The sequence below is a fragment of the Apostichopus japonicus genome, chromosome 12 (genome assembly GCF_037975245.1).
Source record: "Apostichopus japonicus isolate 1M-3 chromosome 12, ASM3797524v1, whole genome shotgun sequence".
Lineage (NCBI taxonomy): Eukaryota > Metazoa > Echinodermata > Holothuroidea > Aspidochirotida > Stichopodidae > Apostichopus > Apostichopus japonicus.
The window spans coordinates 17,282,824-17,310,701 of NC_092572.1; the positions used below are offsets into that span (position 1 = coordinate 17,282,824).

At 38.2% G+C, this 27,878-nt stretch overlaps 2 protein-coding genes across 5 annotated transcripts in view; one reads left to right on the forward strand and one right to left on the reverse strand.

Moving 5' to 3' along the window:
• LOC139977276 (uncharacterized) overlaps window positions 1-27,827 on the forward strand; it is a 29,413-nt gene extending 1,586 nt beyond the window's left edge. Inside the window, exons 2-7 of the mRNA XM_071986562.1 lie at window positions 185-239; window positions 378-427; window positions 4,541-4,705; window positions 7,938-8,030; window positions 24,644-24,722; window positions 25,920-27,827. Of these exons, the coding sequence (XP_071842663.1) occupies window positions 185-239; window positions 378-427; window positions 4,541-4,705; window positions 7,938-8,030; window positions 24,644-24,722; window positions 25,920-26,218 (741 nt within the window). The 3' untranslated portion in view covers window positions 26,219-27,827. The remainder of the gene's footprint in view (window positions 1-184; window positions 240-377; window positions 428-4,540; window positions 4,706-7,937; window positions 8,031-24,643; window positions 24,723-25,919) is intronic.
• Window positions 1-27,878, reverse strand: part of LOC139978062 (beta-adducin-like) — a 537,403-nt gene that overhangs the window by 464,833 nt on the left and 44,692 nt on the right. The gene's annotated exons all lie outside the window — the stretch shown is intronic.

The following is a 27,878-nucleotide window of genomic DNA, read 5'->3' on the forward strand; positions in this document are numbered from 1 at the left end:
AGAAAAAAACTACCTTAAAAGCAATGATGTCATAGATTATGGAGGATTTTAAATGTTCTTTGAATATTCAATATGTTTGCCTAGCGTTACCCTTCCTGCAAGTTGTTGACCAAAGCAAATCGTTAAAAGCAAAGATGTCATAGAATATGGAGGATTTTGAATTTTTTGCTTTGAATCTTGACAGGTCTCAACTATGAAGTGTGGCCTATTGCCGATCAGTCAAGATGCCTTGATTTGTGGTGAGATCTCTATACTATGACTACACGGAGATCGTGGTCGAGGAGGAACAGAAGGATCAAATCATCAGGGCCCCTGGACCCAAAAACAAGATCCTATTCTTGCGTAACCATGTATCGTCTGCTGTGGTGGGTCCATAGAGGAGGCGTACTTCCTAGCCCTCAACTGTGTAGCAGCATGTGAGATACAGGTAAAGAATTAGCTGGACTTGGTCCAACGTGGTCGGATTGCTTGTACAACTTAGCAGTGTGAGGCCAAATGTTTTCTGGTTATGTTACAGTTTGTTTTATTCTCCTCCATTTCAGAATATTTTGGAGACCTGTGAAAGTTACAGAGTTTTCCTTTTTTAAGCTGTTTTTTAAAGAGCCGGGAATGGGTTAAGGGGGGGGGGGAGGGGGTTAGGGTTGAAAATGGACAAGATTAGTCAACTCGAAACACAAAGTAAATGGTATGGGTTGAGTTAATTCTTTGTTATGACCCTCTCCTCTGAGAAAAGTTATCTGAAATTTTCAAACTGTTTCCAAACAATATAATCAATTTGGAATTTTCATTGTCTTGGGAATGATTGTATCTCCTAGCCTACACGGAACTTGATTTTGCCATTAGCATAGTCTACTTCTGTATCAATATGTAGTCATTACACTCTCCTCAACTCTCTCCACCCCCGAAGATTCCGCTTCTGTACAAACTCTTGTTTGCTATTTCCTGAGTCAAACTAGGCTCTGAGTAACAGCAGAAAGCCACCCGCAATAGCAAAGCCTGCTCCATGAAATGAAAAGAAAGTAACAGCGGTTGAAAAAGTATGTTTGACTGGAATAATTGCTAGTCTTGATGCGACTTGCCGACTCCAAATCGGATTTATGGATTTGGATTAAGGCATAGTAGGGGATGTTTGCTTTCTAACATGTATGTGCACTATAATGTTGACATTCAGCGATAAAGTTCCCATAATATTCTTTTTGATGTCTGACCCCAAGGGCAAGGTTACCCACCTGGGAGATGTGTGTCATTATTGACCTTGGAAACCAGGGTCTTTTGGCTAATGTAAATCCTTAGAAAAGCTACCAGTTGAAACTGTGGGAAAAATTTCCCTTAGAGATCATTCATGAAAGTCATAATTGAGTTTTCTATTTGTATGTCTTGAAGGTTCAGCAACCCACTTTACTAGTGGGTTAGGATTTCAAGTGGTGGGGGAAGTGGGGGGTGTTGATGGGCAGGAATGGGAGTACTTGGTCCTCTCTTCTACCTGCAGCATCAAGAGTTGGTTGTCTGGGTTTTGTCAACCTACAATTTTATCAATCGGTGTGTGTGTGGGTCTTTTTGTCGAGTCTGGGTAACAAACAATGGTCGTTACAAAGCGGATTATCTGCTTTCTAATAAAGTTACCCTTACCTAACACGAATATAGTCGATAAGTATTCAAAAAGTATTCAAAGATTTCCTTAGTATTCAGAAAATTTACCATATAACACACAGTACAAAATAAGTATTCCAATACTAATACGAATAACTATAAGCCTTCGTCAGAGCCAAAATATGTAAATGAGTGAAGTATTCGAATACCTGTTAGGTATTCAAATAGGTATTCAAATAGGTATTCAAATAGGTATTCGAATAGGTATTCGAGTAGATTTGGAATAGCTATCTGAATACTTAGCTCATTTACATATAAGTATTTGCTAATTTAAATAATTCGGCTCTGATGAATACTTATAGTTACTCGAATACTTAGGCTAGTATTCAAATACTTGTATGCTAATTAGTTATTTATGAAGGCTTAACAGGTTCTGAATACTTACTCGAATACTTATTGAAGACTTGTATGCTAATCAGTTCCAAGTAAGGAGAGTTAGGAATTTGGCCAGCTTGTTGTCCTAGTTATTGATTAAAACTCTCCAAACAAATAATGAGAATAACCAGAATTCTGAACTCTCCTTTTTTATTCAACAACTATAAAATTACAAAACAAAACAAAACAAAAAGAAAATACAGCTTCTTCAATGTCATGTATCTTGGAGCATTCGTGCACTTGTATGCAAACCGTTTGTTCATCTCTTGTGGCTGTGGCTCTGTCCACTGGTTTCTGCCACACATACTGTGAATGTACTCTGAACATAAAACAAATAGAAATAATTAATAATGATAGGGCACAAATATACATTGGCACAATAACCACCCACCAGAAACGGAAAATATAATATATAATATTCAGTGCATAATACAGGGACGTCGCAACGCGGGGGAGAGATGGGTGGCTTTAGACCCCACTTTTTTTGCAAGCAAGCATGTTTACACATGTCTTACAACATGTCACAAACTTTATATATAACTTTACTAGCCCTCCCCCCCCTGTAATAATTATTAAAATGATGAAAAATTTGGCTCCTTGCATATAACCACATATGAAAAACAGAAATGTAATCACATTAAACCCTGCATGCCCAACACTTAAATGTTTTGCATTTTTAAAACGCTATTTCAATGGTAAGTAAAATCTCTGTAGTACGGTAAGAGAAACGTCAGATTTGAACGTGAAGTTTGACTAGGTAAAACTAGGAAAATCCAAGTACTGAATGTCCAAATAATTACCAAACATAGGCATTGCCCCATGCACCCATAAGAATAAGCTTAACTGTAGTAACCCTATAAGTTTAGGCCTAAACAAGAAATATACTACACATGTAGCCTTGTCTTATTTTAATTTGATTATTAATTTGATTAACTGCAAATATGCTGTTTATCGTGGCACAAGACAGGAGAAAATTAGAAGTTGAACTTGGTTATTGTGCCACTGTCAGAAAGTTTCAAATGATTACACATAGAAATGAAACAGAAAAAAGGTCAACATACCACTTATTTTGATGATTTTTCTAGAATACGGCCCCTTTCCTCTCCACTTTATCAAGCAGACTGCATTTTCAGTTGCATTTTCTTTGTCCATCACCGACTCTGAACTAACTTGTTGATCTTTCATCCAATAAATAACACATTTTTGAGGCTTGGTCTTCTTCGATGGGTCAACAATATTTTCCATATTCTTGGATAACTGCAGCAAGTTCTGAACATTCATTATTGGATATTTAGGCCTAGGCCTATCGCTGTGGGATAAAATTTATTTTCTTCCAAGTTTCAGCCTAATGTTAATAAAGTTCAGTCAGGCTGCAAGGACTGGAAAAAATTTAGTCCGACTCAAAAACTGAAACATTTATTTCTGCTAACTCAAATTCAATCTGCTAATAAAAGTTGAATAACATTCAAGAGGAATAAATATCTATTCAAAAGGGAGTATTAAGCACAGATTACTAAAACAGTAAGTCTGTGAATATGATCGATGAGATTTTGGAAAGGCTTTCAGTTTTCAATCCTCCGCGGTATATTCAAATACTGCCTGTGCACTTCACCTTGGCCAGAAAGCGTATTATAAATACTAATGTGATGACACTAACATCATGAAAGGAAAGCTGGGATGCTCCTGAGGGTCTTTGTAAGTTTGATGAGCTCAGCTTGTGCCCGCAGGCGTCCACAGGATTCTGTATCAAATCGTTTGGAGAAGAGGCTTATAAACACAAACTTCCGTTTTCCTGATAGTGTTACAATGCTTCTATTGTACCTCATACATATTGTACATAATGCTTTTGCCTATTTGCTATCAAGGTGCCTTGCAGAATCCAGGCATTGGTTATATCCACCATAGAGAAGTTGACATCTTTTTGTTCATTAAAGAGCAAATTATCAAATAGCCAAGTTTGGTCCAGTTTTGTTGACAGACAAATTTTTGTTGTTGGATAGGAACAAATGAAGTATTATTGCCCAGACAGACAGTTGCTCAAATATTTGCCTGTTGAAGGAGAAGTGCATTTCTGTGTTTGTTCTGTAATGGCAGTATTTAGCTCTTTTGTCCCTTGACAGAGAGATGGAAGACAAAATGCTTCAATTGAGAAGGATTCAAAGGTTTCATCAAAAGGACGAAAGTTCAAACCGGATTTAAGCTAAAAACGACTCTTTAGTGGGTCTTGTATTTTTGAAGCATGAACGCCAAACGGATGGTTTCTTCGGCAAATCATGTACGATGTTGTCGTCCTCTTATATGAAATTGTTGAGTTTCATTCCTCGGATGGCATATACAAGATGACAAATATAAGAATCTCCTTAGTAGTGTTAGGACCAGCAGAGCAAAGTCAGCGACGAGAAACGACAAAGGAGGAATAAGAGAGATTAAAAGAGTCGCTCGTAAGACTTGTGTTCGATAATGTAACAACAAACTGCATTCAAACGCTTTACCGTATGCTAATTATTCGTGACAGATACATGCCGTAGGCCTGGATAATGTCAACCACCTACCGGATGAAGTCAGAGACAAGGTCGGCGAAGGGACTGCCAAGGACGCAGGTGGGGTCAGTGAGACAGGACACAAACTGAAGGTCGGTGAACTGGAGTTCGAAGCCATGATGAGACATTTGGACAATATGGTAAGATTTCAAAATGCAAAAATTCCAACTCACTTGGCCTGCAACGTCTGTGCAGCAGACCAACTAGCCTTATTTGCATTTAAAGACCTGGGCAGACATAGCAAGCATTCACTATGCTAATTGCCAACCGATGGCGTCGCTAGTTAACGTATGAGGTTATTGATCATATGTGTACCAAGCTAATACGCTTAATTAAGTGAGATAATTCAGTGAGAAGTGAGTTGTAGGAAGTCAGTGTGGATAAGCAGGTAGCTTCGTTCAGTCAAAGTAAACAGCTGTGACGTATCAGGATGGTTGGATACACCATTTGATTTGATTTGTGTCTTACTTCAAACTCTAATTGTTACAGCTTGATACTCTCATAGATTCAATATATATATATATATATATATATATATATAGTATTGGCAAGCTCTTGACTTAATAATCAGAATGGTTTCATACGCTATTGAACATAATCCAAACTTTATCGGTTTGGGGAACTTCATGAAGCTCCCTACAAGTGATCTGTCGCACACCCCACCCATTTTGAAAATATTTTCAAGATCACCTGCATCCAAAATTGTGCAGTATTTCATGGAAATGGCATAGAAATGGAATGTTCCAATTAGTTTGTCCTGAACGCACCAAAGACAGCGAATGTGTGCGATTTTCAAAGAGATACTTGTGGAAGACTTGATATGTAATCATTTCATAAGTAAAACATCAAAGAAGACAAAGATGGAGGAATGTTGTGCTGCTGATGTTAGATGTAAGAGTGACTTAGATCTGCAACCAGCACAAAAATTTGATCACAGGAACTTTTTAATTTGTTACAGGGTTACATAACAGGCAACGTGTACAGCCAGCCGTTTGTGAGATACGAACTGAAGCCCAAGAGCGACGTCGCCTACCCAGCAGCCTCCACCAACTTCATCTACATCTACGACAACGAATTTGAGAAGAGCAGATACAAGTCACCGATCAAGATGTTGAACAGGAGGCAGGCAGAGGAGAAGACGAAATGGCTGAACACGCCAAACACATACTCCAAGGTGGAGGTAGCTCAAAAGTACGCCAACTGGGGAGAGAAAGGGGAAGACGAGGGCTATACAAGACAAAGATACACCTGAGTAGTAGTGACATGTTATTGGTGGTAGGCACATCATCCGTTTGACAGAATCACCCGACACAATCCTTAATTTTGGGCAATTTGGGGACTTTGACAATTCAAGACATCGAAGAGGCACTTGCCAAGGTGATGAAAATGTTTTGATTTTAGCACTTTCCAGAAACAAAAAAATCTAAATCTAAAATGTCCTACAGATGGAATTATCAGAAGTTAGTCATCCTTTGTTTGTTTGCTATTTATTTAGCAAATGTTTGATCTTTCAGAGGGAGAACAGGGATAGAAGGGTTGTTGGGGGGAGGGGGAAGCGGGATTGTCACCATTCTGGACAATGTGATCCGGGGCGGTGATTTGTTTCAAATATTGATGGGGTACATTTGCTTGGGTGCAGGCGCGTAGCAACTTTCTTCCCTCAAATTGTTCTCGCGCTTTGTGATATTTTGTATATTACTATCTAAGCGGAGCGCCACCATCGGTTGGCACGCAGCGTACAAGAAAATTTCTGGTTTTGATAGCCCCCAGATCACCGAAAATGGCACTTCTCAGGCTTGAAAATGACAAACCAGATGAACACTTTTGCCTGAGAACCAAGTTTTTTCCAAATAGTATTTTTTTTTCATCCATTACCTATTTTAAGATTGACACCAGTCACACGTCATGTTGGACCTCATTGCATCTCCTGTGGATCATTGCTTTTGTAGGTAATACTACGTAACGGCCCACAATACCCGTCAGCCCCACTTTTCGAGGTTTTAAAGCCCATTATTTGTTCAGAATTTGAATAAACAAATTCATTTCAAACATGCCCATAATGTTGCACAAAATATCATCTATGGACAACCAATATAGAAAAAAAACCTTCAACCCCTCACAGACCGGTCAAAATTGCACAAGTAGAGGGAAGTATTATGAAGAATGTTGGTCAGGGAATTTTCGAAAATTCAGACACAGTTAATTTATTGGTGAACAAATATTAAAACCTCTTATAAACAGCTACTATAAAACTTCAATATCATAAAAAAATATACAAAAAAAAAAATCGAGGGGGGGGGCGGTCTCCCCCTTCGCCCCCTGGCTACGCTCCTGCGGTTAGAAATCTTGTAGGAAACATGCCAAATGGAAACCCAGTGATTATGCGTCATCCACAACTCTTCTCTCTGGTTACATTTTTCACAGTGGGTAGGTGACAAGGACCCCAATAGTGGTGATGCAGTCGCTATCACCGATCCACAACAGTTTGCAAGACAGGGACAAGATCATAAGGAGTACAAGAAGAAGGTTTAAACTGTACGTTGATGACGTTATACACTGTTATTTCTAATTGATTGTTTTATTATTGTTATTTGTCACCACTTTCTCCTTCCTCTCACTTCTTTCCCATTTTTTCGCCTTTCCCCTAATTCGGTCTTCCGAGGAGTGAATGATGTATCTGGTATGTTATAGAAAAAGTGGTAAAAAGATAATGTAAAAGTGTATCAGTGGGTGTTGCCCTGGATTCGTTGAAGCGGACTCCCCACGTAGGTAGGGTTCTCCCCTTGTAGGGAGCGGACTCCCCATTTAGGGAACCATTTCCACATGTAGGGAGGGTTCACCCAAGAAAGTTTTTTAAGTTGTGCTATTTACTACTTTTGTATTTTTATGGTAGGTTGAAGCGGATGGGTGTACATTTCCTCACGCCCCCGACCCCCTTCCCACCCAGGATCATTTTACACACAGCAGACCCTTAGCAAGCCTCAAAAATTTGCTGTGAGAACTTTAAACATTCTTAAATCTCTCCTCCTTAGTATCACTATTCAATGTCCTCTTAGTGTTATGTTATGTGTCTTCTTATTGCTATGTTATGTGTTCTGTCATTCTGACATCTTTGATAGATGTCCCAAAGAGTGTCTGCCGGTGAAGTTTCCGTAACCATATTACCCAGAAATGAAAAATTGATGAGGTCACACCTGCATCCAACAGAACGAGGCATTTAGCACTCATGCCACATGCTCCTTGCAGCTGGTGCCAGGACCGCGGTGGCAAAAGGCATGAATTTTTAATGCCTCATCCTTAATGGCAGAGAGACTATGAATAGAAGTGTTATAATGTTACCAACGAGGATGTTGTCTACTCTTTGAATTTCAGATTAGGCAAGAGCGTTTTGGGGATAAGACGCACCCTGGACCCATCTCTGAAGTTCTGGCAGGTATAACTTATGGAGATGCTTGCAGAACACAGGTGCGTTGGAATTTTCCTTGTCTCTGGCCCCCTCTACCTTCCATTCTTCTCCCCACCCCCTCTGCATTTATCTATTAAGTCCACATTCTTAAAGGATATCTCTTGTTTTAGATAATGAAGAGCAGAGCCACCCACCTATTTCTGTTTATAGATTGTTTATGATTTGCATACTAGTATAAAGTATACGGACTAAGTTCGGTAGTATGTCAGCTGATAAGGCTTTTTGTTTCATGGACAAGACCGTAATAAGTTGGTGTAGGGTTACACAGCAGTTGTACGGTTATGCTACTGTAGACAAGGACAGAATAAAGCGCCCTCGCTACCTGTTGTGTTCTAACGCGTCTCATTCCAGCACAACAGTGTCCTGTTTCATTTAAGCTTTTACACTGGTTCGAGAGTAAACCACCTGTATCAGCCCGATGACCCTCTAGTAATATTGTAAACATTGATCAAGATCTAATAATATGGTAAAGTTTGATCAAGGTACCAGTTTACTTAAGAATAGAAAGTCTTTTTTTTTCTGTCTGTAGTTAGGTAATAGCTTGGCTGGCCTATCCCCCAATCCCAACAATTATTTTTATGTTATTTGATTAAGCATTATCTTGACCGCACCTACCAATGGGCTGCCAAAAACTTAAGTATCCTTGCTTAGAAAAATTGTAAAAATCTTCATCATTAATCCAAAACAAGCACTAAGTAATAGAAAGAGAGAAAATAAAAGGGAGGGGGGGGGGGCAATTTTGTTTTATTAATGTGCCTGGTGTGACAGTCGTTAGGATACGATTCATGTGTACTTATTAAAGTGTGGTGAAAATGACGGATGGTCTCGACATTCCTTCCGTTAGGTTCTATGTAAGTAATATCAGTGAATGTACCACAAGAAAGTACATGAGCTACGGGGAAAAGTTGAGATATTAGCCACTCCCCCCTCCTCCCCCCACCCCACTCCACCCAGTAAAATGTGTGGGTAAATTGACACTGAAGCTAGTACTTGGACATGCCACTGGAGTCGCACTTCATGTTAAAATCAATAGGTTGAACAAACTTCCATTGATAAGATCGAATTAATTGATCAATCTCAACTTACTAAAGCCAGCTTACTCGGAAACAAATATCTCTCAGTTATGGCTTGTTTTGATATTCTTCATTAATGATTACACAAAGTGATTGGTTTTAAGTGTAGAAATCATGTCACCTTTTATGTAAGTCATAAATCAATGCTTTGCTTTACTTTTGTTGGTGAACTCGGTTTGATCAGTGCTGTTCTACCCAACCTCTACCCCCACCTATCCCCACCCCCCAAATTGCAGTTGTTTTCGGATTGGTTTGACTAGACTCACATGTTTGAAAGACTTGCCTGCAGCTTTTGTTTACTTTTCAATTGAGTGTTTTGTTTTGAAATTATTTTTGAAGTGATATTGTTTTCGTAAGCTTCACTTTCACCCTTTTTTTGCATGAAAAAATGTTTTTATGGTAATGTGTGTATCTTTGCTGAACATCAGAAAGAAAAAAAATACAAGCAGATAATTTCATAATGAAACTATAGTTTAGAGAATTAATACCCAGGAGATTCTCAAAGAATATTATTTTAGATTTGCCAGAATTTCTGAAAACATCGGTTCTGATCCTGCCAGACTCTATGTTTATTGTTCAGTTAAAGTAGCATTCAGCTTGAAAAATCTCAATAAAAAACCAAACCATGTATTCCATATCAAATACGAACATAATTGATGTTCAAATGATAGAAATTACACAAAGAGGAAGTTTTAAGCTCCGACTATGTCCATATTAGCTGTTAGCGTTAGTCTTTACCATGTTTTTACTGTTTCTAGCTTTAGTGTTTGGCTAACAAACAGTTTAAAACCAAAAAAATGGGGAAAAAAGTGCTACTTTAATCTAAATTGCCTGCATGGAATATAGCTCCACTTTTAGTCAAATTACAGTAGTGCATGTCACCTTTAAACCCTGTCTTTCTTCAATCTCCTTAAACTAGATCCCCCAAAATTGCTTGACTTTCTCTCCAAACTGGGATGTTCCCTCGACCAAAAAGAGGGGAGAAAGGAGAAACTGTTTTCTTTCTTAATTCAGCCATCTTTTTGGGCATTTGCTACAATGATGTGATTTTGCTGTGACATTGTCACAACTTGTCACAACGTGTCACAAGTCTGTATTTACTCTGTCGTTGTCGTTGATGTTGTTGCAAGTTTTGGTTTTCCTTCCCCACTCGGTCGACCAGGATGCGCCACTGTCGGATTCTCGTGACGGTATGTAACCAGGCCAACAGGAATAGGAAATAAATTTAATAACAAACCAAGAACAATAGCGCATCTTGGGAATAAAAGCAACCGAAATATCATCATTTTGTCACGGTGGATTTATATTGCAGACTTGAGGTTTCCGTATTATCTATGAGGACATTATTAGAACAAACATCAGTAGCAACTGAAGTTCTCTCTCACCCTGTTTACTTCATCCATTTTTATTTTTCTTGGTGGTGAAGGGTGATGGGTGTGGGGAAGTGGGGGGGGGTTAAATGCCACCCTGAATATTTAAAATATGCAAAATTCTTAAAACCACAGAAAGATCAAATGTAAGAGAGGATTAAGATGTCTTACTTTACTTTTCATATAGCAGAAGGGACAGAGGTGATCAGGCTAATTAGCCATGTGAAGTTGCACCTCTTTGGGTGTGGGTTGGAGGGGGAGAAATACACCAAGGGTTTCGTACAGAAATATTGCATAATATTGCCTTCACCTGGTGGTAATTAGAATCGAATGAAAAGTGTAGTACGTTAAATGCTACTTCACAAAATTGATTGATGTTTTAGCTTTCAATTCAGGCTTCGTCTCTGAAATGCTCTCTCAACCGATTCTCCATTCAGTCAAAAGGACATCTGGATTCAACTTTAAGTCTCTGCTTGTTTGTTTGTTTCTGTCCTCTCTAAATATGAAAGTCTCAATATCTGTCCCATCCATGTTTTGCCATGCCAAGCATCATATATTTACGGACTAATTGCACCCATTTCGACGGTGCTGAAGTAAAACTCATTAAAGTGTTTTTAGGGAACTATCCAGTAGCTACTTGACCCGACTGTCAACTTATTTTCTATGGTGTCAATTTTTTCTTTTAAATCCATTGGGATATGGGTATTTTGAGTTTTTCATATGACGTAAACACAAAGAAAAATGTTGGTCATGAATAGCACACAGCTCCTCTGTTTTTACTTAATTTCAAAACTGAGTATATTGGTTGGTTTTATAACTTGCCTCGTAGTAGTGTTCTGACGAATATCCTTCATTGTTTGTACTTACTTTCATGTGATATTTAGGTATAAAGCCCCATGATGCCTTCCATTATAAACACGAACAAATTGTTCCCTAACCCTGTTTTGGTACCATTGTGTAGTTAATAAGCAGACAATCTTGTAGGTGCATTGTTTGCCAAATATTTTGGCCGAATCTCAGAGAACGAGCGAGAATAGAAACCTCCAAAACATTATTATTCAGACCGTCCAGATGGAATGCATAGTGAGACTTTAACATCAAAGGACAAGATGTACAGTGACCTTTGAGTTAATGTTATACATTCTTTGATGGTATGATATTCCTTTTATTACCCTTATATTTCTTACATCATGGTGAAGCGTGTAAAACCTACCTTTATAATCCCCACCGGTTTCATACACAGTGTATCAAAGACTGGAACAGTATGAACTATCTTTTTAACTGTTTCCATTCATTTAGAAGATAGTACAGTATTCAAATGGTGGCCTTTACTGTAGAGTTGTTTACTCTGTTGTTCACTCTGATAGTTGAGTATAATTAAGTTACATAATATATGCTGCAAGACACTTGGGGCCATATTTTATGAAGGAAGTACGTTCCTTTGTAGCTACTTGTTCTGTTTGCTATATGATCTAACTGTTAACAATGAATATTTTGACAACCTGTAGGCTTTATTTTCACACTCAAATGAGTACTTATTAATGATTACCCACATTGTTGATTATTATAGATGTGATTGAACACACAATATCACAACCTTATTAAAAGGCTTGTATTAGTATACATCTCTCTCCAGAGGCTCCAGTTCACTGTACTTTCATCAAGGGATGTCATTTTCTTATCATGTTTTCAGTTTTAGTACTTTTATCTTTTATGTTACTGTTTAATTATCATTCAATAATGGTGTGTATGTATGCTGTTGATAAATAAAAAGGATTCCAGCTTCCACGGAGTGGTAAAATAAATGGCTGTCCTTTGAGTTTCTTATAAAGCTAAGATTTATATCAGAGCTGTAACATTATGTAAATGTGGTTTTCTGTTTCTTAATCTTGGCGTCCAATTGCACTACAAATCCAACAAGTGCAGATACCCCCTCCCCCCACTCCAAAGATAAGAATGGGGTTACACGGCCCTTGTAATAATAATAATGAGCAGTTATTTTTACAAAGCTTAACCAAACACAAATGTGGGAGAAGCCCGCACAGACGTATGGATCACAACTTACACTGCGGGTGGCTTCCAATTCAACATTTTATATAAAATTTAGAAACTCATTTCAGATGGGAAAACTGTAGACTGCTCTTGGATGATAAACCCACCTTACATAGAACCTCCTGATTGCCAAACCTCATTTCTTCAAATGCCATTGCCTTTATCCACTCGATCACAGCACCAGTGGTTCATCCTAGATGAAACCTGGCAGAGGGAGGGGCGGGGGCACCTAAGATACAGTTACAGCAACTGAAGAGTAGATATCACTATTGATTCTATTAAAATTTAGCAAACCTCTACTTTACCCAACCTCTACTTCAAGACATGCATAAGGAACAGATGCTCTAGAAGTCTGCACAAAAAGGTAAGACTGTACTTTAAGAACAAAACCTCTACATGGATCACAGAAACAGTGAATTTCATTTAATACCTTCATTTATATTGGGGAATGGGTTAAAAATTCAGACAATTTATCTAAAAAATCTCAAATGTGACATCACAAAATTTTTCACAAAATTTAAGCAGTTTTTGCCAAAATTTGTTGTATCTGAAAATGTTCATGCAGCCAGCTAAACAATTTTAGGCTGACATTTTTATGTCAAGATTCGCCCCAAGAGTCCCCCTCAAAAAGTGTAAATTATTATCTTTAGAATGTCTGTCCCATGGATACGCCAGACCTACACCCTCGCCCTCCCCCCCCCCCCCCCCGGGTTGACAGAGATGCCAAGGTCAGATAATTTTTATGCGGGTGAAAATTGTCTGGTGCTGTTGGTTACGTACACCATCTAAGCGGAGCGCCACCATGGGTTGGCGCGAAGCGTACAAGAAAATTTTGGGATCCTACGGCCCCTCAGATGGCCGGAAACATCACTTCCCGGGTCATCTAAGCTGAATCTATACTGTCTCCATATTTGTATTGTGTCTATTTTTTTCATTCCAGAGGAAAAACTATATTGAAATAAAAAAAATCTCTGAAATTTTGCGGACGCTGTAGCGTTCACGTGTGTCGTAACGGTATTATTTTTCACGAATGGTATAGGTAAACGTTGCTTTCAGCCGGGCATATTTAGCACGATCGGCTTTGAGTAATTTCCGATCCTGGCGGTTCTGAGATAATTCGCATTTTGGTGTGATGAAATGAATTTCACGCTAGCAATGATACACTTTCACAGGAAAAACTCTGTGGGCCTACAATGCGGGAGATTCTTCAAAAATGCGGGAGTTTTTTGGAAAATGCGGGAGATTCGGACAGGTGGGCGGGTGAGCGGGAGACGACCCGAAAATGCGGGTGACACCCGCCCAAAGCGGGTGACTTGGCAGCACTGGGTTGATCATGACAGTAGGCCTACTGTCCCGCCTAGGCCTAATGCCAGACCAACCCATTTGGGTAATGATATATTGGTCATTAAAACAACTTTTCTGACGAGATTCGCAGCGAACTCAAATTATCTTGACCAACATGTTTAATGACCAGGCCTATGTTATGAGACCATTTGAATTGTTTCTTTGTAAATGTAATGATTTCAAATGGATATGCATCTAGCATGTCATTGCTAGTTTTTTTTTTTTTTCAATTAATACGTTGATATATTATGCGGTGTTTGTCCCACATGGCTTGCCATAGACGCACACGGTCGTGGTCAAAGGTTAAGCAACGGCATCAGAGGAGAAAACAACATTGAAGTAGACAACAACAGCATTAAATGAGGCAACGGCATCAAGGGAGACAACGGCATCAAGTGAGACAACAACATTAAAGTAGACAACGGCATTAAAGGACGCAACGGCATTAAAGGACGCAACGGCATCAAAGGAGACAACAACATCAAAGGAGACAACAACATTAAAGTGACAACGGCATCAAGGGAGACAACAACATTAAAGGAGACAACGTCATTAAGGGAGACAACAACATTGAAGTAGACAACAACATTAAAGTAGACAATGGCATTGAAGGAGGCAACGGCATCAAAGGAGACGACAACATGGAAGTAGACAACGGCATAAAAGTAGACAACAACATCAAAGGAGACAACAACATCAAATGAGACAACATAAAAGTAAACAACAACATTAAATTAGACAACAGCATCGAAGGAGACAACATCAAAGGAGACAACAAAATACATTTCCCTTGTGGCGTTCCATATACATAAAGCTCACGAAAGGTTACACGAGCAGTGCAGTTCGCTTCCTGGCAGCCGTTGGCTAACAATTCATACGTAATTGTAATTTGTAGCCTATTCTGTATGGGGGGTAACTGCCAAAGAATGTGAATGGCAGATATATTCGCCAGCTCGAAGTTTGTGTATTAGTTTTGTGGAGCAAGTTAGTACGTCACATTGTTTGAGTCAGCGAGCGTGAGAAATTACGCTAGCCTATCATATAATGGTATCGCTTAGGCCTAACGATAGGCTAGCTCACGTAGGCACTGGCGTCTATACTAGTTGGAATGCTAATCTAGGCCTAATATGATATTCACTAGACAACGTAAGTAAAGTAAGTCACTTTATATCTTCCGACAAAATACTAGTCCTAGCTGGTTGGGCCTAATTACTTTCTGGTTAAGGCTAGTACAGTTAGGCTAGGCCTAACTTAATTAGCCTAGGCCTAAATGTCTTTAAATTCCTACCAGAGTAGCCTACCATAGCCTAGGCTGTGCCATCTAGCACTTAACACTAACAGTAACACATCCTCAAGAAACTAACTCGCAGCCGGACAAATTAGCTTAGGATGAAAGCTCTCTCTCTTTCCTTTTTTTTTTCCATCCTGACAGGCAAGGCCATTGGTTTCTTCTTCAACTTTCAAGAATAAAAACAATAGTTTCCTCCCTGAAATTATTTTTAGGGGTTGAAACCAACGTTTTTCAGGGGAGGAAAGAAAGACGGCTTGGCTGTGGAAAGAATTTATTTAGGTAGTGAAGCAACTGTACGTAGTAAATGTGTCTTGTGATTTAGGCTAGGAGAGTTTGGTGAAAGAAAGGAACATATTTCAAAGAGACACTTGTACTTGTAGTAATTGAAGAAACTGGTAAATGGGAAAACAAGGAGAGGAACCAAGGAGGGCATACCGTACCTACTGTATAGGCTAAACTGTCTATGTTATTTCATTCCCACAAGGAATGCCATACAAGCAAACAACCCATTACCACTATAAATTCCACGCATGTAAAATACCCCATGTTTGCATACAATCCTATGCAAACAATCCGGCCTATTCACAAATATTTTTTATCTTCCAATCACTGAACAGTTACACAAGGAAGATACCTGGTCACATTTTCATACTATCACAACTTTCTTTAGCTTACTCTACAAGAATATGCAGTCAGAGCCTACAGAACAACAGTCTCCTCCCTTGAAAATAGTATGTTAGTTTCCTTAACCATGTTATTTTTTACCCTTAACTTTTCCTTTCTCCCTTTAAATCTTTTCTTACAGTTATTCCACTTACAACATCTATTCTTTCCACATAGCCTAGCCAATATGCCTCCCATGAAAAACCTTAGTTAACTCCCCTGGAAATGTTAGTTTCCAGTGAAAACGTACTTGACTCCCCTATGATGTAGGCCTAGGGGAGGTAAGTTACTCAACTTTTAAGTGGGAGGAAAATAACGTTGTTAGGGGAGGGAACAAATGGCCCCAGGCTAGGCCTACCACCAAATGAAAATGGGAAACCTAGGCTAGCCTACCAAAGCGAAGGCTAGATAGAGATGAGGACGAACTAGCCTATCCTAGGCTTCTTATACAAGCAACGGTACTTTGTAAATGAAATTCTCAAGCAATTAGGCCAAGCTCTGTGGTCTAATTGATGTTAGTGATGGTTCAAGTATGGAGAAAACTCTCCATTAAAGCTGATGTTACCTAGCATAGGCAACTAAATTGATATACATGTATTAATTTGATCAACTAGCATAATTTTGACCTGAAGCTAGGCTTAACAGTATTGGTCCAACTCTCGGCATATCTTTATCAGCTTACCAGTCAAAACGTCCCTTTACCAAAACGTCCCCGTACCGAAACGTCCCCGCTTTTGGTCAAAACGTCCCCGTTGGTCAAAACGTCCCCGTTGGTCAAAACGTCCCCGTTGGTCAAAACGTCTCTGTAAGTCAAAACGTCCCCGTCTATCACATTCATTCATAGTTGTGAATATTATATTAATATTAAGTTATAATTTGGCTAAGTTATCGGCATGCAAGTTGGATTACAGGCGCTAAATAAATCATAAGGGACTATATCGTTTAATTATATTTGGTATGAAAAAGGTATACGCTATATGTTTTTCAGTGAATTAACGAATTAAGGAAAACAAAAAATATTATACAAGAGGAATTAAAAAAGAATTTGGGTGCGTATACTATACAATATATATATATCTGCTAAAAACTGTGTTTTCAACCTAAACTATACTTATCCTTACTCTTTGATTTGAACTAAAAACATCCACACTTGCATTCCAACTGATTATAAAAGCGGGGACGTTTTGACTCACGGGGACGTTTTGACTGCGGGGACGTTTTGGTAAAAAGCGGGGACGTTTTGGTCTTAAAAAAGCGGGGACGTTTTGGTAAAGGGACGTTTTGACTGGGTACCCTTTATCAGATCGTAGCCTTCTTTTGATGCCTAAGGCATGATTTTATGGTCTGCAGAACTGTTTCACTGAACCTTTGATTATTATTAAACCGAATTCAAACTTTGCTAAGTCAACCTCTCATTGTTGAGTAATTGTCTGTAATTTGGTTTTTAATTTGAAAACATTGATCGAAAGTCGTGAGGAACACAACTCATGGTAAACACATATTAAGAGTATTGAGAGATAAGTACAAGATATAGTATCTCTGTCCTTGTTGATATAGAATATTATTACACAGGTGCTAGAAGTCATGGAAGCACATGAGGGTTTACCATGAATATACTAATATGTTGTTGGTACTTGTGTATTGGCTGAAAAGCCAGTTTTCATCTTTGCTAAGTGTACATGTTGTAGCTTAAGTGTTGGTCCTTATTTCACTTAAGTTTCTCGTTTCAAGAATGATGTTTATTTCAGACATTTTTCAATTTTCCAGTTCCTCATGAATGTGCTTGCTAAGTTTGTTTAAACTAGTACATGTGAGTCTTGGATGTCTGTAATGAAGCTGGATCAGGTTTAGAACAAGTGGTTGAAAGATCATAAACTCCACCAAATACAAGAAGATCCTTCAAGCCTGTCCTCTACAGAGAGATCTGGAAGTGTTATCTGGAGGTGATTTAACAGAAATTGAAGAAAAAGTAAGATTCAAGGAAAACATCAGTGTGAGCCAGTATCATGAACATCAGTCTTGTCCTCTCAACAGTTGATTGTTGTCAAGATCAGTGCTAAATGTAGGAGACACGGTGCCTTAGCCTGTTGGAACCAGTCGGTATTTGGTGTGGTCTGTTTTTTGTGCTAACTGTACGAGACACAGTGCCTTAGCCTATATTGAGAAAGGTAATTGGTGTTGTCTGTTTTTGTGCTAAGTGTACGAGACACAGTGCCTTAGCCTGTTGGAACCAGTGGGTATTTGGTGTGTTCTTGTTTTTGTGCTAAATGTATGAGACATGGTGCCTTAGCCTGTTGGAACCAGTCGGTATTTGATGTTGTTTTTTTTTGTGCTAAACTACTATTCTTACAGAAAGGCTGAACAAGTTCCGTGATATAGTTTGTACAGAGTGACACATTCCACTCATTCCAAGCAACCATGACAACATCAAAATGAAGCTAATTGGTTTCTTAGTTTATTGGCATGAGATGCTAATTAATGTAGTCAGTTTTTGTGCTAAAATATTGAGACATGGTGCCTTAGTTTATTGGTATTAGTTTTTAATTAGAAATGTAGGAGACATTTTTGTGCTAAATGTATAAGACCTCAGCCTTAGCCCATTGGAACCAGTCGGTAATTGGTGTGGTGTGTTTGTATTAAATTGATAACTTCTGCCCAAGTTTATTAATATGAGTTGCTAATTAGTGTGGTCTGTTTTGTGCTAAATTAATGAAACCTGTTGCCTTAGTTTGTTGGAATGAATTTGTAATAAGTATTTTGGTTGTCTAAAATTAATAAGACATTGTACCTAGTTTGATGGAACGAGTTGGTATTTAGTGAGGTCGTGTCCAATAACTTTGATCTGACCATAAAATTCCATTTCTTTCACAAATTGCCCCTCTAGAAGAGTATACATGTTTTGTCTCACGGCTGACAGTTTGGTTGTTAACAGGGTTTGACTTTTTTACTTTTGCTGTTACTTTGAAGAAAAGTGACTAATTTGTTTTGTATTCCTCTCCTTTCATCAGAGATCTGTGGCCTATGTTGCTCAACAAGCTTGGATCCAAAATGATACTGTGAGAGGAAACGTTCTGTTTGGTAAAGATCTCAACTCCATCAAATACGAGAAGATCCTTCAAGCTTGTCCTCTACAGAGATATCTGGAAGTGTTATCTGGAGGTGATTTAACAGAAATTGGAGAAAAATTAAGTTTCAAGGGAAACATCAGTGTAAGCCAGTATCATGAACATCAGTCTTGTCCTCTCAACAGTTGCTTGTCAAGATCAGTGCTAAATGTAGGAGACACGGTGCCTTAGCCTGTTGGAAACAGTCGGTACTTTGGTGTGGTCTGTTTTGTGATAAATTAAAGAGACATTGTGCCTTAGTTTGGTGGAATGAGTAGCTAATTAGTGTGGTCTGTTTGTGCTAAATTGAAGAGGAGTACTGTGATAATTTGTTGGTAGTTAGTGTGGTGTGTTTGTTTTAAATTTATAAGTGTTGCCTTAGTTTATTGATATGATTTGCTAACTAGTGTGGTCTGTTTTGTGCTAAATTAATGAGACCCGGTGCCTTAGTTTGTTGGAATCATTTTGTAATTAGTAATTTGGTTGTCTTAAATTGATGATTGTTGCCTTAGATTGTTGGAAAGAGTTGCCAATTAGTGTGGTCTGGGTTGTGGTAAATTAAAAAGACAGTTGATTGTTGTCAAGATCAGAAAACTCAAAGATGAGCTGATTTGATGGAAAAACACCAGCTAAGCTGGAAAGCTGCAATATACAGTCAAGGTTAGTCATAAGAAAGAAAGGTTCATTAAAATGTAATAATTATGTTTCCACCAGTAAAGTTTCAATCACAGCCTAAAATTTGTTGGAATTAGTTGCTAATTAGTGTTTAATGTTTTGTGCTAAATGTACGAGACTTACTTTGAAGAAAACTGGCTAATTTCTTTTGCATTCCTCTCCTTTCCTTAGGGTTCTGTGGATTATGTTGGTCAACAGTTAGCTTTTTGACATAGCGCCACCCCATCATCCTTCACTCTATAACTTACTCGCCATTTACAAAACGTACGCGTCCTTGGATACCAACACAACGCTGCCGAGTACACTTTCGATTCATAGTGTGTCTCTTCAAAAGGAGTTCCTATTCTTTCCGTCCGCCGTCTTAGGCTGGAGACTAATTCTTTCTGGTAAGTGAAGTTTATGATCAATTTCATTGTATAGAAGCCATTTAAAACCCGTAGGGAGGGGCTGTTTTGCCAATATGACAACCCCTTACCCACCTATAACCCCCCCCCCCCAGTCGAAAACCTAAACCTCTCTGATTTTGACATAGACATTAATAACTGGATCCCTGTACAAAAATAGCAGAAAAAGACAACGTCCAATCTACGTTGAAATAAACCCATCTCCTAACTCCAAACCAACCACCAAAAAGTCCACTCAAACAATCATTGTATCAGGAATCTTACCAGAACTATCAAAAAACCCAATAAATTCTTGCTAAACTAATCAATGAAGAAAAACCAAATGCCATGATCTCAAATATAAACCGTCTTCGTAGTAACGACATCCTAATCACCCCCATGACCCTAAATCTGCAAATATCCTCCTGAAACCATGGACTCAAAAGACTAAACTAGGCAACCCCAAACCAAGAATCCCCCAAAAAGTATGACAAAGAAACTTCTCCGTAGTAGCCTGTGGCATAAACCCTGAAATTCAAATCAAAGATATTGAACAAGAACTCAAAGACCAAGAATACACCCCAATACAAACTAAAAGACTCATTAGTCATGCCACAAACAATACAACTTGGAAAGTAAAAATGACGTTTGAAGAACAAGAGCCTCAACAATCCCTAATCAAACAAGGTTTCTACTTTGGATACTCTAAACACAAAACAGAAGAATACCACAAACCCCCCCAAATCACTCAATGTTTCAAATGTCAACTTTTGGACACACCCACCATACTTGCAAAAATCAAACCAGATGTCTCAGATGTGGCAAAAACCACAGAGTTAAGGACTGTCCCAAACCAAAAGAAAACCAAAATGTGCCAATTGCTCAGGGACTCATGTCGCCCTTTAAAAAGGATGCCCAAAATTTAAAGAAACCAATTTTACCCCGAAAATTGAAATAACAAATAAAATCGTCACTGAAAAAAAAACTTAATATCGCAACCTTTGTAATTGAATTAGTACAATACACCTTCCAAAAAGCCAACATTAATATTAAATCTGAAGACCTTGCCAGTTACGCCACCGTGTTAGCACTAAAACACCTAAACTTAAATATCCCAGAAACTAATTATGGAACGTCTCCACCATCCTTCAATATTTAGCCCTCCTCAATCACCTACATAACAAGCACACTCCCTCCTTCGGTCAAGTTCCTCCACCTAAACATCAACAGTATCCTTCCAAAATTAAGCCTCCTACTTACTATATTTGCCAACCACTCCCCGGATATCATTTTGTTAAACGAAACTAAACTAAATAAAAATTCCCACCTTAGCATCCCTGGTTACCAAACTTTCAGACACGATATCTCTCGCTCTATGGGAGGAGTACTTATTGCTGAAAAAAACAACCTCAAAGCCACCCTCCTCCCAAACAAACCCAAACAATTGAAATTGTACTCGAAAGAGACAATAAACCTCTCCACATTATTAGCTATTATAGTCCCCAAATGAGCCCATATCCACAATCAAAAAAAGTTCTAATAAAAATACAATACTAGTAGGAGATTTAAATGCCCACCACATCATTTTTGGTAGCACCAAAATATCTGAAAAAGGCATATCCCTCTTAGAAATATGTGGTAAACACAACTTAACAATAATTAACCAAAATGACAAAACTAGGATAAACCCAATAAACAATAATAGTGAAATACTTGACTACGCCATAACCTCAAACCACCTTGCAACTAAAACTCTGATTCAAATCCTAGAAGATGACCTAATAAGTGACCATTTTCCACTCCTTTTTGAGCTAGACATAAACCTCAGTCGCATCCAAAATAACGAATTAACGTATAATTACAATAAAACAGACTGGACATCATTTAAAAAGGGATCATAACAAACAACACTATTGCCAATTACCACAACAAAAAGCTAAATTACATCGGCATATATTGTGACAGCATTGCCTAACATATCTTTAATACCTTCAAACAACACTGCCCATTAAAAACAAAACAGAAATCCAAAACTAAATAGGAATATTCTTTCATTAAATAACTCAGATGTCGCCTACATAGAACCTATATGATCTCCCCAGATCCAACTCTAAAAACCTAAATTAACCAACCTAAAAAACAAATAAATAGACAAATATCGGCGGTCGACTAAAACCGAATCCAAACAAATGCGATTCAATCAGCGCATAATCAGCGCATTGAGACTTAAGTGTGTATTTGCGCTTTATAAGAACTGCGTATTATTATTATTATTATTATTAATCATTAATGACAAAAATCCAAAACACTTTTGGAAAAATTAAAAAAATATCATAAACCCATTACAACCCAAACACAGGTAATACAGACAAATGCCTTAGAGATAAAGTAGGTAACCTCATCACAAAAACTTAAGACCAAATAAAGCTTAGTGAATCATACTTGAAAACTATATTCAATATCTTAGATGGCCCTCCATACCATAACAGATTCCAACACAAAATAGACCGTACAATTATCTGTAATGAAACCAGCTTTATCCCCAACTTCTATGGATGTCTCAACAAAAACATCCCTCTACTCAAAGAAATAGATATAAATGATTGGTATAGTGCCACTGAATATGCAAAAATGCCTCCTCCCCTGGTCTTGACAACATAAATGACCTAATGCTAAAAGATTCCCCTCCGTCGGCCTCCGATATTCATTAACTCTCATATTTTCCCATTATTTAACAAACTCCTTAGACTGGGTCATTTCCCAACCCTGTGAAAATCCGCCAAAATGATTTTAATACCGAAACTAAGTAAAGACACACCAAAATTCAAAACTATCAACCAATTAGTCTCCTACCAGCCTTAGGTAAGATTTTCGAAAGAATTATAGATAACCGCACCAGAAACCACCTTGAGCAAATTAATCACTTTGCCCGTATCAATCAGGCTAATTCCGCGCACACAAATCTGCAATAAACCAAACTTTCCACCTTTCCAAAGAATTTCGCATCGGCTTCATAAAAAAAACATGATACCACTGCCCTCTTCCTTGATGCCAAAAAGGCGTTCGACAAAACTTGGCACAACGGTATAAGAATTTAACTACTTAACTTTAATCTCCCCTCCAATTACACCAGACTTCTTTCCTCTTTCTTTAGTGAGAGCAATGCCAAAATATGCTACAAAAACCAACAATCAAAACCTATTCCACTTGGTGCAGGTACTCCACAGGGCGCTGTTCTCAGCCCCCTCCCCTGCACCCTATTTGTTAATGATTTGAACATCCCCCCTCTATCTGAATGCAACTATGGTCAGTACACCGACGACAAAGCCATTTGGAGCACCAGTAAAAATATCAATATGACGGAACTAAATATTAAAAGAGCAATTACACATCTCGAAAATTGGTGCTCGATGTGGAGAACAAAAATATATCCCTCAAAATCTAACCTAGCCAATTTCTCCATAATAAACTCAAAATACCATAACCATATTTCCAAAATAAATCTTTTCAACACCTCAATCACTGCTACTCCTAATGCAATCTTCCTTGGTACCACTTTCGATAGCAACTTATTGTTTAATCTACTTTGTAACAGAACTGCAGGACGCTGCTGGTTCCAACTTAAATCCATTCAAATCCTCTCACACAAATATAACTTCCCTCCGAAAACAATTATCCAAATCTATAAATCCAAAGTAAAACCGATTCTCAGTTACGGGAGAATCTCCCTGCTTACCATCTCTAATCCCAACAAACAAATTTTAAACAGAATCCACACCACAGCTTATCGAATCGCACTCAAAATCCCTACCTATATTGCTACTTTGTACGTTCTCCGTGCAGGAAACAAAAAATCTACTTTCACCGGACTTGAAGAATTCAACACCAAGTTATACAAAAACAACCTCGAGAACGACCCTTTGATTAAAGACCTCCCCCTGAAATACAAAGTCGCAACAACTCACTACCCAAAAACCAAACCCTTTCTGTATTCACAATTGTTACTACTTAAAGTCTCATTCCATTAAAAAAATCCTTTCCTAAATGGGTCTAGGCCCAAGTATACTTATATATACAGATTATATTGTTACCAAACAATAGAAACCACAACCACTCCCTACCCAACAATAGAAACCACTCCGTCTCCACAATTCTCACTACTTAAAAAATTCCTCTTCTTTAGAAATCCCTCCCTACTTGACTCTTCGACTCTGACCTCGGGTATGATTATGGCTATCCTGTCCTATGTAAATATATAAGACTTCATTTACCAGCAATTCCCTGACTGACCATAGACAACCTCTCCAAGAAAAAAAACAATGTCTATTCTATAAAAACAAACTTATTATCCCCCGTAGGACCTCTCGCCAGGTCGACCAGGGGTTAAACTCCTTTTGTTTTGATATCAACAACAACAAAAACAAAATTTTTACTCGAATTAAAAAAAAAGGTAACTAATTTCATTTATTTCATTTCATTTATTGATTTTTATTCTATTTTAACATAAGTATAACATATGACATAGAAGGAGATAAGAAACAAAACTTGTGAAAGGAAGTGTACTAAAAACCCTATAGGGCTTGTCGGGTAGTGACACTCCCTAAAAACTTAATGTGGAAGACATCATGATTAGATTTTGGTTTCATTTAATCAATAGGTGGAGGTAGAGGAATTGGACACTCTTGCACAAGATATCAACGGCTTGAAGTACTCTGCTCAGGCGGCCTCCATTCTAGGTATGTACTTAATAATAATATAATAATAATCATAATAGTAATAATAATATTCAATTTACTGTGTTTGGAAAGAAACTTTTTGCTGCTTGGGATGAAGATTAAGGATTCTTGTTTTTCAAAAGGCAAAATGCAAGATGGACTATATAAGGATGAATACCAAAAAATTAAGAAAAGAAATTGGGTGGGGGGAGGGGGAATCAGGCAGAGACCATCATGTTACTACCCTGTTAATTTTGTGTAGGACCCTGGTTAATTTAAAAGGAAGAAATCCCTTTAGTACCCTTGAGTTTCTGAAAGGGTTCTTCTTTGGGATAACGGTGGAGAGACATCGACGTTCTCTTTTGGGTCTGATCGTCAGGAAAATGCAGATTAAACTGCCGTGTCCACTTGGAACCTGGGAATTGAACCCTGCTCCTGGAACAAATGTATTCCATCAGAGCATAGACAATGATTCAGAGAAATATGGCCTTTATATTAATAATCTGTTGTTTTCTTTCCCAAATTTTCTCTTTGGTTAAACAATGAGTGAAAAGATTCATTCGGTTGGAAGCAGCACCATCCCTTTTCACACTTTTTTTTTTGGGGGGGGGGGGAAGAGACCTATTAGCCCTTAGGGTCTGAAAATATTACAATAGGATTTTTGTGGTGGACAGGACAGACAATAGTTATTTTTGCTTGTAGCTGAATGTATGATGTCCAGGGATCACAAGGAAGTATCAAAAGCCGATCAAAACTGCCGTTATTTGTACTATCGAAATTTGTCAGAATAAAGAAATTGAAAGCCAAAATATAAAGAGTTTATCTGGCCTTGTAGACTGCGATTGAACCAGTCTCTGTCATCTACAAATAATAGAAAGTGGGTATCCATTTCTGTTTGTGACAGCAATAACAAAAAATGACTGCAAATTAACAAGTTTTTGTAAACTTTCTCTATTCAGGGATTCAAATCCCAAATTCCACTCGAATATACCCCCCCCCCTACTTATGAACTGTCACGTAGCTCAAGGTGACAAACTTACTACAAAGATGAGAATAGGCCTTAGGTGGTTCCTAATTCAATGACGTTTCTCACAGTTAATTGAATTGACGTCCCCCACCCTCCGGATTATCCTCACCCATAGAAAATACCCTCCACCCAAGAATACTTTTAAAAAAATACCATGGCTTACCAAGAACCTCTCTGCGTTCATTTTTCAGATTCCGATGAACCTTCCATCAGCAAAGGAATGGCGCAACCCGGTCTGAAGGACAATCGACCGCTGGCGGAATGGCTTGACTGGTACAACGCCAACCAGCCGGACCTGGCCGCCAAGCCCAACTTCACCACATTTCCACTGGACTTTAAGCCGTCACCGTGCAAACCGCTCTTCTTTGACATAGCTCTGAACTATATAGAGTTACCCTCCTTGGACGAGAAACTGGAACAGAATAAATTGTCCTCGCAGGGGGGTCTGGGTGGGTTCCTGCATGGATGGTGGAGTGGGGGTGAAAAGTAACTCTTGATTTTTCACGATGTCGGAAAAAGGATTTCGGAAAAAAGGTCTTTTGTATACATAAGCCGGTAGTATTTGGGAGGGCTCTCACTCTTCTGCATGTGCTGTAATCATCTTTTATTTAAGTTTTATTTGATTTCATTTTTTTTTTTAGTATAGAAAACTACACCTTGTTGCAATGCAAACACAAAGATGGGGGAAGGCCAAAAAGAATAACACTCACTCGTTTTAATGTGGCTTGGCAAACAAAATTTGTAGAATATTCAAAATGGGAATTGGAATTTTATATATTTTGGATTTGGTGTTTGTGTGTTTATCTTGTTTAGAGAAAAAGAAGAAAAAAACAGCATCTTTATTTGATGGGGCTTTAAAGTTTTAAAAATGGGTTTCGGGTGTTGATTTCTTGGTCTACAAACATTATGGTGCTTGACTGACTGACACTTTATGGGGGGATGTTAAGGTGACTGAATTTGATATTGGCAGGAGTTATGGATAATAGTTGGAAGGACCAGGGGTGGGGGGGGGGGGTGGTGAGGCGAAGGATAGAGAAGGAGAAATGAAAGTGTTGAAAGTGAAGAGGGAGAATCTTTGAATTGAATTTTCAGTTTGCAGCAGCACAGGTTTACTGCATGAAAAGGCTATATTTAAAGAAACTTTCAATAATGCACTCTTCGTGTATATAATTTGGGGTGTGGTAGTCGGAGCGGGGGGGGGGGGTGTGTTTGATTGAGACAGCAATGAAAGGGAGCAACCTTTCCACATATATGTTGGTTGTGCTATGGTAGTATGGTTTCCTTTTTCAAACTGGAGGGCAAAAAATGTAAAAATTAAGTTATCTAAACTTAATTCAAAATCAGGTTTAGTTAATAAATGAAAGTTAAAGAAAATTTTATTGATGGTAGCAGGGGTGCCATGGTATTGTAAACTGAATAATCAATCAGCCATGGAAGGCCAACTCCTTTTTGTTGGGAACTTGTCGTCAAGCAAACCTATGGATTCAAGCCCTGTCTGGCTAAAGTAAGATGGGGTTATTATTTTTATCTAGGAGAAATCAATTTTTTTTCCCCTCATGTTGAAATGGTCTTCCAATGTTTAAAAAAAAAATGTCCAAAAAGAATGTACTGGTGTGAATTGGATAGCCACCTGGTGTGAAGTAAAAAGGCCATAGGCTTATCCCATATGTACATGTGACTGCTTAGTATCATTAAATAACTGCCCTCCAGGCTGATATTATAAATAATAGAAACATTATAGAAAATAACTGTCTGTTGTCGCCCAACCATTTCAATAGTAGATGCAGGTATCACTAAGAATGTTTATGAAATATGTATTGCATGTTTTGATTAGTATTTGCATAATAATTTGATGAGGGATATCCTGTTTCTGGACAGGTAGTTGAAGGGTATTAACTGTGGTGGGAGGGATGAAGGTATATCCTGTCCATGAACTGATTTGTCATTAAAAAAAAGAAGTTATTTCAAAGTATCACTCTTTTTTCTTTTTTTTTTTCTTCCTTTTACATGAGTATTGTAAAAGGAAAAGCAGAGGTTGAGTTTGTGCCAGAGACCTTGAGATGCAAAAGCAAAAGTCTTTACCACTAGACCATTAGGTGGGCCTCTGGTTGCTAAAGCTTTACAAATATTTAAAGATCCTGCTGTTTGGA